Source organism: Puma concolor, chromosome D1 (assembly GCF_028749965.1).
Source record: "Puma concolor isolate L17-30 chromosome D1, mPumCon1.1.hap2, whole genome shotgun sequence".
NCBI lineage: Eukaryota > Metazoa > Chordata > Mammalia > Carnivora > Felidae > Puma > Puma concolor.
The window spans coordinates 45980825-45998040 of record NC_141676.1 but is presented as its reverse complement, the minus strand read 5'-3'; the positions used below and the strand labels follow the sequence as shown (position 1 = coordinate 45998040).

At 37.4% G+C, this 17216-nt stretch overlaps 1 protein-coding gene across 1 annotated transcript in view; it reads right to left on the bottom strand.

The window, feature by feature from the left end:
* Window positions 1–17216, bottom strand: part of LOC147576642 (uncharacterized) — a 116213-nt gene that overhangs the window by 60025 nt on the left and 38972 nt on the right. Inside the window, exon 3 of the mRNA XM_086676403.1 lies at window positions 3187–3227. Within this exon, the coding sequence (XP_086532529.1) occupies window positions 3187–3227 (41 nt within the window). The remainder of the gene's footprint in view (window positions 1–3186; window positions 3228–17216) is intronic.

Below are 17216 nucleotides of genomic sequence, written 5' to 3'. Positions count from 1 at the left end.
TCTCTGCCCCTCCCCTACTCATCCTTGCTCTCTCTTTCAAAAAACAAATAAAAACATTAAAAAAAAACCCAACACGTTGTTCTTTCAAACTCCAGATTGCTTTCACTAACTTACATAGCCTCAAGCATCGTATATATTATACAAAGACTTGGCAGCATTCAGTTTTATCCTGTAAATTTATGCTACGTCATCCCACACTCTTCAGAAATCATTATTTCATTCTCTTTTCTCTTCGCATTTCCATCATTCTTTTCCCTTTTCTTGCCCTCAACCAATAATCTTATTTCTTTTAAAGGAAATCAGGTATGTGCCCACCACTAATCTACCAGCCCTCCAGCATCTGTACCTGTTTATTCTGTTGACCCTCAGATTATAATGGGTGGAATTGGCATGCTCTTAACTAAGGACAAACCTTCACTTGTTTATTGATCTTCTCCTTTTTACTCAGGACTTGGCTCTTCCTCTCTCTTCTGAATGCCTCATAAGTTCAGTGACTGGCAGCACTCCTGAGCTTCAGGCTTATATTCATATATCTGATTTCTCAATTTCTCTACTTGGATGTGTATCAGGTGATCTTAAATGTAGTATATCCAGAACAGAACTCTTGATTTCCTTCATCCCCTAAATCAGTTCCTCCAGTCTTCCTTCTCTTAGTTAACGTCACGATCATTCCCTCAGTTGTTTAGACCCCAACCAGGAGTCATTTTTGATTCTTTTCTTTCTCCCACACCCTCCATCCAATCTATCTGCAAGTTCTGCTGCCTCTAACATCAAAATATATCCCAAGTCCGGTAATTTCACCTCTTCCAACACCATCATCTTTATATAATCCAGTAGTTTTAATATATTCATAAGATGTGTTCAACTATCACCACTCTCTTTTCCAGAATATTTTAATCACTCCTAAGAGAAACCCTAAATCCATTAGTAGCCATTGCATATTCACCTCTCGCCCTCATACTCTGGCAACTACTTATCTACTTTCTGTCTCTATAGATTTGCCTAATCTGCACATTTCATATAAATGAAATCATATAATGTGTGGCCTTTTGTGACTGGCTTATTTCACTTAGCATAACATTTTCAAGAGTCAACCATGTGGTAGCAAGTATTGGTACCCCCATTTATTTTTCATGGCTGAATAATATTCCATTGTGCAGCTATATACCACACTTTACTAATCTATGCATCAGTTAATGGGTGTTTGAGTTGTTCCTACTTCATAGCTATTACTAAGAATGCTTTGAGAAAAATTCTTTCCTAGCTGGGTCATATTGTAACTCTGTGTTTAACCTTTGAAGAACTGCCAAACTCTTTTCCAGAACGGCTGTGCCATTTTACATTCTGACCAGCAATGCATGAGTGTTCCAATTTCTCCATATCCTTGCCATCACTTGTTAATGTTTGATTTTTAAAATTATAGCCATCCTATAATGAGTGTGAGTGGGTACCAATTTGGTTTTGGTTTGAATTTCCTTAATGGTTGATGATGTTAAGCATGTTTTCATGTGCCCATTGACAATGTATATGTCGTCTTTTGAAAAATGTCTATTAAAATTCTTTGTCCATTTAAAAAATCAAGTTGTCTGTTGATGGCTGAGTTGTAAGAGTTTTTATATATTCTAGATACTAAATCCTTATCAAATATATGAAGTGAAAATATTTTCTTCCATTATCTGGGTTGTCTTTTCACTTTTTTGATAGCGTCCTTTGAAGTCCAAAACTTGGGGACGCCTGGGTGGCGCAGTCGGTTAAGCGTCCGACTTCAGCCAGGTCACGATCTCGCGGTCCGTGAGTTCGAGCCCCGCGTCAGGCTCTGGGCTGATGGCTCGGAGCCTGGAGCCTGTTTCCGATTCTGTGTCTCCCTCTCTTTCTGCCCCTCCCCCGTTCATGCTCTGTCTCTCTCTGTCCCAAAAATAAATAAAAAACGTTGAAGTCCAAAACTTGTACACATTAATCAAGTCCAATTTATTTTTTCTTGGGTTTGTATGCTTTTGGTGTTATAGCTGAGAAACTGTTGCCTAGTCCAAGGTCATGAAGATTTATACCTATGTTTTCTTCTAAGAGTTTTATACTTCCAGTAATTAGATTTAGGTTTTCAATCCATTTACAGTTAATTTTGTATATGGTATGAGGTAGAGGTCCAAATTTATCCTTTTGTATGTGGATATCCAGTTGTCCAAATAATTCTTTATTGCAGAGGCTGTCCTGTGCATTGTAGGATGTTTAGCACATTCCTGGTTTCTACCCCTTAGATGCCAGTAGCACCCCCTCAAACTTATGACAGCCAAAAATGTCTCCAGAAATTGTCATGTCTCCTAGTAGGCAAAAGCAACCCTGATTGAGAACCACTGATGTATGTAACTGGAATTATCTTGAAATGAAGTGTGCAACCTCTGAGCTTTACTGTTTTGCTTTAAAAAAATTTTTTTTAAGTTTATTTACTTATTTAGAGAGAGAGAGAGAGAGCATACAAATGGGCGAGGACAGAGAGAGAGAGAGGGAGAGAGAATTCCAAGCAGCCTCCACGCTGTCAGCACAGAGCCCAGTGCAGGGCTCCAACTCATGAACTGTGAGATCATGTCCTAAGCTGAAATCAAGAGTCAGACGCTTAACCGACTGAGACACACAGGCACCCTGTGGAATATTTTCTTTTTTAAAGTAAAGTTATTGTAAAAAATATTCAGGTATACACAAAGAAGTAAAGAAGAGTATAAAAGACCCCCATATACTCATCACCCAGTTTCAACAACCTCTATTATAGATCCTGCTCTTCCAGTGGCCTGATTGTTTGACTTTCCCTGGCCTCCCAAAGCACATGGAGACTTCGCACAAAGCACATCATGACTTTGTCAGTCATGATGCAACTGGAATTTAATACAAGAATTAATTAGGCAGGTGATGGAAGCACTGAGAAGCCAGGTAAGATATGAGTTAACCCAGAGATTGCCAATGACAGGCATCTGCTACCATGTTTAGGGGCCACATGACAAAGGAAGGAAGTGGTGTTACAAGAGCCTAGAACACTGCTCAGAGGGATCTGGAACCATAGAAAGAGAACCTGTCCATTAAGAACTAGAACCAGAGACATTGAACACGGTAAGACATGGAGAATTACCCAAGAGTCTTTCTACTCACCTTCTCAATTCCTATTTTCTCTCAATTCTTCCCTTTTGCTCAACCTACCTGGAAGCCAGTTGGTAAAAGAAAATAGGTCATGTAGCTCCCTACAAGAGAGAATAAAAGAATGAATCTCAGAGCAAAAAGCAAAATTATGCATCATTTGAAGTAAATTGGGATAAACTGAGCCCATTTCTTAGCCTGAAAGAGTGTAACTTACAAATTTATTATCCTGGTGTTCTCTTATCACAGATAGTAAATATTTTGTTGGCTATTGTGCGCATCAACTGGAGGCAAAAGATTTGACCACACTTTAGAAAATATAAACTGACGTGGGGTGACTCAGCAGTAGATAGCCCAGGAACATAAGTATCAGTTGCTCTTTTGAGGCTAGGTGCAGGGAGCAAATCAAGATGTCATTTAGTGATTTAATTACTAACCTCCATTCTATATGCCTTCTTATCTCCACCTTAGAAGATTATTATCAGAATTGTTAAAAACTTTCGGGGTTTGGCATAGACTGAAGGATCTAAATGCGTCTGGAAAGTCATCGTCTATCGGTGGCCTCTCAGACTTGGATATTGCTTTTGAACCTGAAAGTCCCATCTTTGTGAAAACCTGAACCCCTGGAGTCAGTTTGCTAAATTAAGGATATGTGAGAGTGGCTCATTGGGTCATTTTATCACCACACTCAGGACCGATAGTCTTGGAAAAACTGTTGCTTACAGTGTTTCATTTCAAAAAGCACAGGGCTTTCCTAGTTGGGTTGCTTATAAATCTTATAAACTCCTACAAAAATTCCTATCTATACTGTTCCAAAAGGAAAGAGTCTCTGACTTTAGGTAGAGATGTTACCTTTCATGTCTTCATACATTAACCAACATTTTGTGAGCACCTACTTCATGCTAGGCCTTGAGAAGAATATAGTAAACAAGACCAACACAGTGTTTTGTTTTGCTTTGTTTTACTTTGTGCTGCTTATAGGAATTTAGACCCTGAGAATACAGCCATAATCCCAGGGGAAGAGACTCCTTCATGACCAACTCTCAGGATTCTGTGAACTTTTTGCTGAATATAACCAAACATAAATAGGAAACATGCTCAGTGGGTTAGGATCAGCTGCCTGGAATGGGGTCCATGACAATTTCTCCCTGGGCTTTCTAGTAGTATCTACCCTTCTTCAACATACTTAATAGATACCTGGAGGAAATATGGACAAATGCTCAAGTGATTTTTCTGAGTGGTTTTTCATGAGAAATGTCAATAGATACAACCTTCATTGACAAAAGTTCTTTGGGGTCCTTAACAATTTTTAAGAGTATAATAGGATCCTAAGACCAAAAAATTTGAGAGCTGCTACTCTAAGGATCATATCTAGAAATAACATGGAATGGTTGGGTCATAGATTATGCATTATATTCAACTTTTGTACATAATAGCAGGTTGTTTTCCTAGTAGGTATACCAATTTATAATCTCATCAGTAATGGAGTGCTCTAGTTAAAGGTCTTGGCACTTTCTTTGATTCCTGATTTTTATTTGATTTGTAAAGGACTCCACACTATTGTAAAGGTAACTTAGATTTTTGGAAGGGAGTGAGGATGTAGTAGTCCAGGCTCTACCATTTAAAAAAAAAATTTTTTTTAACGTTTATTTATTTTGGGACAGAGAGAGACAGAGCATGAACGGGGGAGGGGCAGAGAGAGAGGGAGACACAGAATCAGAAACAGGCTCCAGGCTCTGAGCCATCAGCCCAGCGCCTGACGCGGGGCTCGAACTCACGGACCGCGAGATCGTGACCTGGCTGAAGTCGGACGCTTAACCGACTGCGCCACCCAGGCGCCCCCAGGCTCTACCATTTAATAGCAGGGTGGTGTTCAACAAATGATTTAACCTCACTTTCTCCATAAGATTGTTTTTATGATCACATGAAATAAGGTACTTTAAGTAATAGAACTGGGCTTAGTACATAGTAGATACTGTGCGTGTTTGTGCTTAATAAATGTTGGGTATCATCGTAGTCGTTGTCATTATTTTTATGGCAATATGTAGGTACATTCTGAAAATGTGTGATCAGAACTGAGATTGTAGGTATGCTGATGAAATCAGTATTCCATTTAGGCTTCAATTTACTTTTGGTGAGGCTGGGGGTGCAAAGGGAGTCTAAGAACATGGAATATATGAATGTATAGAAATTGAAAAATCAGACCTCCTGGGGTGGAGAAATGGGAGTTTGGGTTTTCTTTTTTTATTTAAGAAAATGAAAGCCCGTATGGTGTTTTCATCCAGTTGAGTAATTTCCTTAGTCTAGATCCAGAAAGGACTCATTTAGGTTCCACATGACTCAGGAAGAAAAAGAAACTGATAAATTAGTAAAGAGCTGTCATATATTGAGTGCTTAACACGTGCTAGACACTATTCTAAGAGTCTTTTACTTTTTTTCCATTTCACTGTAAAACAATTTTATATATTAGGTATCTTTCTTTCTTCTTTCATTTTTATTTTTTGAGAGAGAGAGCACAAGCAGGGGGGGGGCAAAGGGAGAGGGAGAGATAAGCTTAAGCAGTCTCCATGCTCTGTGTGGAGCCCCACACAGGGTTTGATCTCGCAACTCTGAGATCATGACCTGAGCTGAAACCAAGAGTTGGATGCTTAACCAACAGAGCCACCCAGGCACCCCATTATGTATTATTCTTAACCCATTTCACTGAGACATAGATAAATTGAGTAACGTTTCCAAGCCCACATATTTGTTAAGGTGTGGAGCTCAGCTTTTTTTTTTTTTTTTTTTTTTTTAATTTTTTTTTTTTTCAACGTTTATTTATTTTTTTTGGGACAGAGAGAGACAGAGCATGAACGGGGGAGAGAGGGAGACACAGAATCGGAAACAGGCTCCAGGCTCTGAGCCATCAGCCCAGAGCCCGACGTGGGGCTCGAACTCAGGGACCGCGAGATCGTGACCTGGCTGAAGTCGGACGCTTAACCGACTGCGCCACCCAGGCGCCCCATGTGGAGCTCAGCTTTAAGCCAAGGCAATCTGACCCCAGAGCCCTCATCTTAATTACTCCAATGCTCATTTGAATACGTGATTCTCAAAAACACATAGGTTGAGTGGATAGGAGAGACTAGTATGTATTTTAGTTAAGTCAACGAGCCTGTGAGATAAAAATGATGGAAATTATTTAGCTGGTGACTCAAGAGTAGCTTTCCTGAGATGATGATGGGAAAACATGGACATAAACGAAGGCAGGTGTATGTTACTAGGCACAGGATAAAGAGTAAAGACGTACTTGGGAAAAATGAATCTCTCTGGACATGATGTCCCAAGTCTTTTGGCAACTCTTTATCCCCCTGAGGATTTCACATTATAGAGTTGATCTCTCACTCCTTCCTCTTTTGATCTCATTAGTAATTTTCCTTTTACAATGCCTTTCTTGGCAACCCAGTGAGGTAAGTATGTATTCTTATTCTCTTTTTTCAAATTAGTTAAGTGGTTTGCCTAATGGTCACACTAGAAAGTGGACAGAGTCAAATTAGCCAAGGTTATTGTCTCCAATTCAGGACTCTTTACATTCTGTCACAACTGGCATTCTAGAATACCTCCCTCTTTTTTATGCCACTGCTCCTTTTGCTTTTTTAAAAAAAAAATTTTTTTTTAACGTTTATTTACTTTTGAGACAGAGAGAGACAGAGCATGAATGGGGGAGGGTCAGAGAGAGAGAGGGAGACACAGAATCTGAAACAGGCTCCAGGCTCTGAGCTGTCAGCACAGAGCCCGACGCGGGGCTCGAACTCACCAACTGTGAGATCATGACCTGAGCCGAAGTCGGACGCTTAACCGACTGAGCCACCCAGGTGCCCCTCCTTTTGCTTTTTAACTTGTCTTTTTCTTTCCCCCCATAGTCTATTGCATTGAATTATTACATGCAGCAACAACAGGCCGTGTTCTGTATCCATGTCTGTCTTTTTAAGAGATCTTGATGATCTAATTCAAGTGTTTCTTGAAAGATTATTTGGATGTATGTTTCCTTACAGATGAATTCTCAGGCTTTAGACGTCTGAAAAAGCTTTTTTAATGGTTTCTTTGTATGGTTAAAGAATTGATTCAAGGCATTGAAAAAAATATATCATTTAAGACTCACGTGACTTTCATTTTGGCAGAAGAAAATCAAAAAGTAGTCGAACATGTTTTCTCTGCCTTCTCCTGTTCTCCCCTAAACTTAGGAAGACAAGGATACAAATCAAAGCTTTCTTTCAACCAAGTTGATGAAATTTGAAGTGTGGTTCGTGAGCAAACGGCTAAGAAAGAATTCTTGAGACGTCTTTGGTACAAAAAGGTGATTTTATTAAAGCACGGGGACAGGAGCTGCACTGACGTTGTAAGGAGCAATTGATTATACACTTTTAGGGGTAGAGATAAAGTTAGTTTTTAAGGAGTTTCTGGATGCTGAAAGCACGGTCTCACAGGACCCTAAAGATTTAGCTATTGTCAAGATAAGGTTGCTTCTAGTTTTTAAAGAAGTGTAAACATTAAGGCATTAAGGCAGCCACAAATGTCTTGGGGAGTGTTACACACCAGGTCTCTGACATCTATCAATGGGCTGCAGTCTGTAAAGGAGTTTAAACTGCATTTTTCTTGCCTTTGTTTCCCTCATCAAAGTCATATTAATGAGTTCAATATATATTTATTCACAGGTAAAATATATTCACTATTGGAACCTTGGATTTTGAATCTACTTTTTTTCTTGTTTTGTTATTTATATCATCCCTCCATGGGAAAAAATATTTTAGAAAAGGTTAAAATCCTTTTTTATTGCCTTCAACAATCTAGATCTGTCCCCTTCTACCATAGGTAACTACTGATATCACTTTTGTTTTTGTCTTTCCAAACTTTCTTCTCTGCATTTATCTACATACATACATTTCCATGGAAAACAAAGTTATTCTGTAGTTAGTTTGGTAAGATTTTGTAGATTTTACATAAATGAGGCATGTTCTGAAATTTGCTTTTTTTTCATTCAACATTCTGTCTTAGGGACCTTTCCATATTAACATTATTTGTTTTAATGATTATATGGTATTTTGTGGTATGACTTTACCACATTTTATTTCTCCCTACTCATTGGCTTCTTATTTTTTCATTTAAAACAATGCTGCAACAAATATCTTTGTACATGCTTCCTCATGCACCTGTACAGCTATTTCTTTGAGGTAAATATAGAGAGGTAGCATCGCTAAGTCACAGAGTGGGTATGTTTTAAAATTCCAACACTTTATTGTCAAATTGCCTTCCAAAAGGACTGCAATTTAAACTGTTAGCAGTGCATGAGATCTCTTTTTCCAATCCTTAACCACCCTTGATATTTTCAAGCTCTTTCAATTTTGCAAATCTATTGAGTGAAAAAGCTATCTCATTGTTATACTTCGCATTGTTTTGTTTGTTTTCTAGTGAGGCTCAGTGTCTTCTATCTTTATGGCTGTTTTTCTTTTGTGAGTTGTCTGTTTATATCATTTATGCTTTTACTATACCAGTGGTCTTTTTCTCACTACCAATGTCACTTTTGGTGAAAATAAGTTTTGCGTGTTGATGAAGCCAATTTGTGACTTTTGATTTAAAAAAATGTTTTTTAAGTTTATTTATTTATTTTGAGGGGGGTGAGGAACAGAGAAAGAGGGAGAGAGAGAATCCCAAGCAGGCTCCGTGCTGTCAGTGCAGAGCCTGACGCAGGGCTCGGACCTACAAACCTAGAGGTCATGACCTGAACCAAAATCAAGAGTCAGACGCTTAACTGACTGAGCCACCCAGCACCCTAATATATGGCCTTTTTTGTCTGTCTTCTTTCACTTAACAGAATGTTTTCATGGGTTGTAGTATGTGTCAGTACTTCATTTCTTTTTCTTGCCAAACAATATTTTATTATATGAGTATATCACATTTCATTTATTCATTCATAAGTCATGGGCATTTGGGTTGTTTTCATTTTTTGGCTACTATGAATAATGCTGCTATGAACATTTCTGTACAATTTTTTGTGTCATCAACTGTTTTCAATTTTCTTGTGTATATACTGGAAGTAGCTGAGTCTTTATGGTAAGTCTATCTTTAGCATTTCAAGGAGCTGCTAAACTGTTTTCCAAAACAGCTATACCATTTTACATTCCCACCAGCAACTTGTGAGCATTCCAAATGTTCCACCCCTTGTCAACACTCGTTATTTTCCTATTTTAAAATTATAACCCCCTTAGTGGATATGAAGTGGTATCTCATTGTGGTTCTGAATTCCATTTCCCTCCTGATCAATGTTGAACAACTTTTTGTGCACTCATTCACCATGTGTGTCTTCTTTGGAGATATATCAATTCAAATCTTTTGCCCACTTTTATTTTTATTTTTATCAACAATTAAGAGTTTATTTTAATAAATTATAGGTCATCTCATTTATCAGAATAACAGTGAAACTATAGATAAATACTTCATGGTATGGCAAGACGTTCACTGGTTAGAGAAAAATTGGGTTACAAAGTAATATATAATGTATTATTCTATACATAATGTTATGGACTGAACCGTATCCCTTCTACCCCCAAATTTATATATTGAAGCCCTAATCTCCAATGTGACTAAATTTTTTATTTTTAAAATTTACATCCAAGTTAGTTAGCATATAGTGCAACAATGATTTCAGGGGTAGATTCCTTAATGCCCCTTTCCCATTTAGCCCATCCCTCCTCCCACAACCCCTCTAGTAACCTTCTGTTTGTTCTCCATATTTAAGAGCCTCTTATGTTTTGTCCCCCTCCCTGTTTTTATATTATTTTTGCTTCCCTTCCCTTGTGTTCATCTGTTGTGTGTCTTAAAGTCCTCATATGAGTTAAGTCATATGATATTTGTCTTTCTCTGACTAATTTCGCTTAGCATAATACCCTCCAGTTCCATCCACGTAGTTGCAAATGGCAAGATTTCATTCTTTTGATTGCCAAGTAATACTCCATTGTATATATATGTATACCACATCTTCTTTATACATTCATCCATCGATGGATAGTTGGGCTCTTTCCATACTTTGGTTATTGTTGATAGTGTTGCTATAAACACTGAGGTGCATGTGTCTCTTCAATACAGCATACCTGTATCCCTTGGATAAATACCCAGTAGTGCAATTGCTGGGTCATAGGGTAGTTCTATTTTTAATTTTTTGAGGAACCTCCATACTGTTTTCCAGAGTGGCTGTACCAGCTTGCATTCCCACCAGCAATGCAAGAGATCCTCTTTCTCCGTATCCTCGCCAACATCTGTCGTTGCCTGAGTTGTTAATGTTAGCCATTCTGACAGGTGGAAGGTGGTATCTCATGGTGGTTTTGATTTGTATTTCCCTGAGGATGAGGGATGTTGAGCATTTTTTCATGTGTCGGTTGGCCATCTGGATGTCTTCTTTGGAGAAGTGTCTATTCATGTCTTTTGCCCATTTCTTCACTGGATTATTTATTTTTTGGGTGTTGAGTTTGATAAGTTCTTTATAGATTTTGGACACTCACCCTTTATCTGATATGTTGTTTGCAAATATCTTCTCCCATCTATTGGTTGCCTTTTAGTTTTGCTGATTGTTTCCTTTGCTGTGCAGAAGTTTTTATTTTTATATAGTTTTACATAGTTATATATATTTTATTTTATTTTTATATAGTTTTCCCAGCACCACTTGCTGAAGAGACTGTCTTTATTCCATTGGATATTCTTTCCTGCTTTGTCAAAGATTAGTTGGCCATTTGCCCACTTTTAGATTAGGTTGTTTTTCTTTTGGTTGTTGAGTTGTAAGCTTTTTTTTTTTTTTTTACATTCTGAATACAGTATCCTTATCAGATATATGAGTTGCAAATATTTTCTCCCATTCTGTGGATTGTCTTTAAATTTCATGATAGTGTCCTTCAATGCACAAGAGTTCTTTATTTTAATGAAGTCTAACATTTATTTTTCTTTTCTATTTCTTACATACTTTTTGCTTGTGTTTTGATATCATATCTAAGACTACATTGCCAAATCCAAGAAATGGAATTTTCTTTTATGTTTTCCTCTAATAGTTATATATTTTAGCTCTTACATTTGAATGTTGATTTTTAAAAATTTTTGTATGATAGGTCCAACTTTATTCTTTTGCAAATATATAACCAGTTGTCCTAGAACCATTTGTTTAGAATACCATTCTTGTCCTATTGAATGGTGTTGGCACTTTTGTTAAAAATCAATTGACCATAAATGTGTGGGTTTCCTTCTGGACCCTCAATTCTGTTCCATAGATCTATATGTCTATCCTTTTGTCAGTTCCAGGCTGCTTTGATTCCTGTGGCTTTGTAGTAAGTTTTGAAGTTTAGAACTATAAATCTTCCAACTTTGTTCTTTTCCGGGATTGTATTGTCTCTTCTGGGGTCCCTTGCTATTCCATATGAGTTTTAGAATCATCTTTTCCATTTCTGCAAAATAGGCAGTTGAAATCTTGATATGAATGGCATTGATCTGTAAATTTGGGGTATATTGCCATCTTAACAATATTAAGTTTTCAATCCATGAACACAGGATGCTATCCATTTATTCAGGTTTCCTTTAATTTCTTTCAGTAGCTTTTTATCATTTTCAGCGTACGAGTCTTGCACGTTCTCAGTTAAGTTTATTCCTAAGTATTTTATTATTTTTAATATTACGAATAGAATTGTTTTATTAATTTCATTTTCAGATTGTTCATTGCTGGAGCATAGAAATACAACAGATTTTTCTGTGTGATCTTGCATTTTACAACTTTGCTGAATTCATTAGCTTTAATAGTTTTTTAATAGATTCTTTAGTGTTTTCTATACATAAAATTATGTCACTTGTGAATAGAAATAGATTTACTTCTTCCTTTCCATTTTGGATAATTTTTATATATTTTTTTCTGTCAAACTTTCCTGCCTAGAATGTCTTATACAATGTCGAATAGAAGTGATAAACGCAGATATCCTTGTCTTGACCTAATTATAGGGAGAAGCCTTAAGTATAATACTAGCTGTGGTTTTTAAAATTTGTTTGTTTTTTAATTAAATGGTGTTGGGGGTGCCTGGGTGGCTCAGTTGGTTAAGTATCCTATTTCAGCTCAGGTCATGAGCTCATAGTCCGTGAATTGGAGCCCCATGTTGGGCTCTGTGCTGACAGCTCAGAGCCTGGAGCTGGTTTCAGATTCTGTGTCTCCCTGTCTCTTTGTCTCTTCCCCACTCACACTCTATTTTTCTCTCAAAATTAAAAACATAAAAAAAATATTAAAGGGTGTTGGAATTTGTCAAATGATTTTTCTGCATTTATTGAGATAATCATGTGATCTTTTCCCCCTTTCTTTTTTTTTATAGTCATTTTTATTTTATTTTATTTTATTTTCAATATATGAAATTTATTGTCAGATTGGTTTCCATACAACACCCAGTGCTCATCCCAAAAGGTGCCCTCCTCAATACCCATCACCCACCCTCCCCTCCCTCCCACCCCCCATCAACCCTCAGTTTGTTCTCAGTTTTTAACAGTCTCTTATGCTTTGGCTCTCTCCCACTCTAACCTCTTTTTTTTTTTTTTTCCTTCCCCTCCTCCATGGATTTCTGTTAAGTTTCTCAGGATCCACATAAGAGTGAAACCATATGGTATCTGTCTTTCTCTGTATGGCTTATTTCACTTAGCATCACACTCTCCAGTTCCATCCACATTGCTACAAAGGGCCATATTTTGTTCTTTCTCATTGCCACGTAGTACTCCATTGTGTATATAAACCACAATTTCTTTACCCATTCATCAGTTGATGGACATTGAGGCTCTTTCCATAATTTGGCTATTGTTGACAGTGCTGCTATAAACATTGGGGTACAAGTGCCCCTATGCATCAGTACTCCTGTATCCCTTGGGTAAATTCTTAGCAGTGCTATTGCTGGGTCATAGGGTAGGTCTATTTTTAATTTTCTGAGGAACCTCCACACTGCTTTCCAGAGTGGCTGCACCAATTTGCATTCCCACCAACAGTGCAAGAGGGTTCCCGTTTCTCCACATCCTCTCCAGCATCTATAGTCTCCTGATTTGTTCATTTTGGCCACTCTGACTGGCGTGAGGTGATATCTGAGTGTGGTTTTGATTTGTATTTCCCTGATAAGGAGCTACGTTGAGCATCTTTTCATGTGCCTGTTAGCCATCCGGATGTCTTCTTTAGAGAAGTGTCTATTCATGTTTTCTGCCCATTTCTTCACTGGGTTATTTGTTTTTTGGGTGTGGAGTTTGGTGAGCTCTTTATAGATTTTGGATACTAGCCCTTTGTCCTATATGTCATTTGCAAATATCTTTTCCCATTCCGTTGGTTGCCTTTAGTTTTGTTGGTTGTTTCCTTTGCTGTGCAGAAGCTTTTTATCTTCATAAGGTCCCAGTAATTCATTTTTGCTTTTAATTCCCTTGCCTTTGGGGATGTGTCGAGGAAGAGATTGCTACGGCTGAGGTCAGAGAGGTCTTTTCCTGCTTTCTCCTCTAAGGTTTTGATGGTTTCCTGTCTCACATTCAGGTCCTTTATCCATTTTGAGTTTATTTTTGTGAATGGTGTGAGAAAGTGGTCTAGTTTCAACCTTCTGCATGTTGCTGTCCAGTTCTCCCAGCACCATTTGTTAAAGAGACTGTCTTTTTTCCATTGGATGTTCTTTCCTGCTTTGTCAAAGATTAGTTGGCCATACTTTTGTGGGTCTAGTTCTGGGTTTCTATTCTATTCCATTGGTCTATGTGTCTGTTTTTGTGCCAATACCGTGCTGTCTTGATGATTACAGCTTTGTAGTAGAGGCTAAAGTCTGGGATTGTGATGCCTCCTGCTTTGGTCTTCTTCAAAATTACTTTGGCTATTCGGGGCCTTTTGTGGTTCCATATGAATTTTAGAATTGCTTGTTCTAGTTTCGAGAAGAATGCTGGTGCAATTTTGATTGGGATTGCATTGAATGTGTAGATAGCTTTGGGTAGTATTGACATTTTGACAATATTTATTCTTCCAATCCATGAGCACGGAATGTCTTTCCATTTCTTTATACCTTCTTCAATTTCCTTCATAAGCTTTCTATAGTTTTCAGTATACAGATCTTTTACATCTTTGGTTAGATTTATTCCTAGTATTTTATGCTTCTTGGTGCAATTGTGAATGGGATCAGTTTCTTTATTTGTCTTTCTGTTGCTTCATTGTTAGTGTATAAGAATGCAACTGATTTCTGTACATTGATTTTGTATCCTGCACCTTTGCGGAATTCATGTATCAGTTCTAGCAGACTTTTGGTGGAGTCTATCAGATTTTCCATGTATAATATCATGTCATCTGCAAAAAGCGAAAGCTTGACTTCATCTTTGCCAATTTTGATGCCTTTGATTTCCTTTTGTTGTCTGATTGCTTCCAGCACTATGTTAAACAACAGTGGTGAGAGTGGGCATCCCTGTCGTGTTCCTGATCTCAGGGAAAAAGCTCTCAGTTTTTCCCCATTGAGGATGATGTTAGCTGTGGGCTTTTCATAAATGGCTTTGATGATGTTTAAGTATGTTCCTTCTATCCCGACTTTCTCAAGGGTTTTTATTAAGAAAGGGTGCTGGATTTTGTCAAAGGCCTTTTCTGCATCGATTGACAGGATCATATGGTTCTTATCTTTTCTTTTATTAATGTGATGTATCACGTTGATTGATTTGCGAATGTTGAACCAGCCCTGCATCTCCAGGAATGAATCCCACTTGATCATGGTGAATAATTCTTTTTATATGCTGTTGAATTCGATTTGCTAGTATCTTATGGATAAAAAAACAAGACCCATCTATTTGCTGTCTACAAGAGACTCATTTTAGATCTGAGGACACCTTTAGATTGAGAGTGAGGGGATGGAGAACTATTTATCATGCTACTGGAAGCCAAAAGAAAGCTGGAGTAGCCATACTTATATCAGACAAACTAGACTTTAAATTAAAGGCTGTAACAAGAGATGAAGAAGGGCATTCTATAATAATTACAGGGTCTATTCACCAGGAAGAGCTAACAATTATAAATGTCTATGCGCCGAATACCAGAGCCTCCAAATATATAAAACAATTACTCATAAACATAAGCAACCTTATTGATAAGAATGTGGTAATTGCAGGGGACTTTAATACTCCACTTACAGAAATGGATAGATCATCTAGACACATGGTCAATAAAGAATCAAGGGCCCTGAATGACACATTGGATCAGATGGACTTGACAGATATATTTAGAACTCTGCATCCCAAAGCAACAGAATATACTTTCTTCTCGAGTGCACATGGAACATTCTCCAAGATAGACCATATACTGGGTCACAAAACAGCCCTTCATAAGTATACAAGAATTGAAATTATACCATGCATACTTTCAGACCACAATGCTATGAAGCTTGAAATCAACCACAGGAAAAAGTCTGGAAAACCTCCAAAAGCATGGAGGTTAAAGAACACCCTACTAAAGAATGAGTGGGTCAACCAGGCAATTAGAGAAGAAATTAAAAAATATATGGAAACAAACGAAAATGAAAATACAACAATCCAAACGCTTTGATATGCAGCAAAGGCAGTCCTGAGAGGAAAATACATCGCAATCCAGGCCTATCTCAAGAAACAAGAAAAATCCCAAATACAAAACCTAACAGCACACCTAAAGGAAATAGAAGCAGAACAGCAAAGGCAGCCTAAACCCAGCAGAAGAAGAGAAATAATAAAGATCAGAGCAGAAATAAACAATATAGAATCTAAAAAAACTGTAGAGCAGATCAACGAAACCAAGAGTTGGTTTTTTGAAAAAATTAACAAAATTGACAAACCTCTAGCCAGGCTTCTCAAAAAGAAAAGGGAGATGACCCAAATAGATAAAATCATGAATGAAAATGGAATTATTACAACCAAACACGCAGAGATACAAACAATTATCAGGGAATAATATGAAAAATTATATGCCAACAAATTGGACAACCTGGAAGAAATGGACAAATTCCTAAACACCCACACTCTTCCAAAACTCAATCAGGAGGAAATAGAAAGCTTGTACAGACCCATAACCAGCGAAGAAATTGAATCGGTTATCAAAAATCTCCCAACAAATAAGAGTCTAGGACCAGATGGCTTCCCAGGGGAGTTCTACCAGACGTTTAAAGCAGAGATAATACCTATCCTTCTCAAGCTATTCCAAGAAATAGAAAGGGAAGGAAAACTTCCAGACTCATTCTATGAAGCCAGTATTACCTTGATTCCTAAACCAGACAGAGACCCAGTAAAAAAAGAGAACTACAGGCCAATATCCCTGATGAATATGGATGCAAAAATTCTTTTCCCCCTTTCATTCTCATAATATTGTGTGTTACACTCACCAATTTTCATAAATTGAAACACCCTTACATTGCTGAAATAAATCTCACTTAGTTATGGTGAATGATCCTTTTAACGTGTTGCTGGATTTGGTTTGCTAGTATTTTGTTGAGGAATTTTACGTCTGTATTCATAAGAGACACTGGTCTGTGTTTTCTTTTATTGTGATTTCTTTGTGTGGCTTTGCTATCAAGGTAATACCAGCCTTGTGGAATGAGTTAGAAAGTTTTATCTCCTCTTCCATCTTGAGGGGAGAGTTTGAGAAGGATTGGTGTTAATTCTTCTTTAAATATTTAATAAAATTAGCCAGTGAAGCCATCTGGTTCTGGACTTTTCTTTGCTGGAAGTTTTTAGGTAATTGATTCAATTTCTTTCCTTCCTATAGGTCTATTCAATTTCTCTCTTTATTCAGTTTTAGTAGTTTGTGTATTTCTAGAAATTTGTCCATTTCATCTAGGTTACCTAATTTATTGGTGAACAATTGCTCACAATATTCTGTCACAAGCCCTTTTGTTTATATAAGATTGAAAGTAAAGTCCCCATTTCATCTTGATTTTATTAATTTCAGTCTTCTCTCTTTTTTGCTTGGTCATTCTAATTACCAATTTTCTTGATATTCTCAAAGGACCAGCTTTTGGTGTCACTGATTCTATTTCTTTCTATTCTCTATTTTATTTATGTCTATTCTAATCTTATTTGTCTCCTTCCTT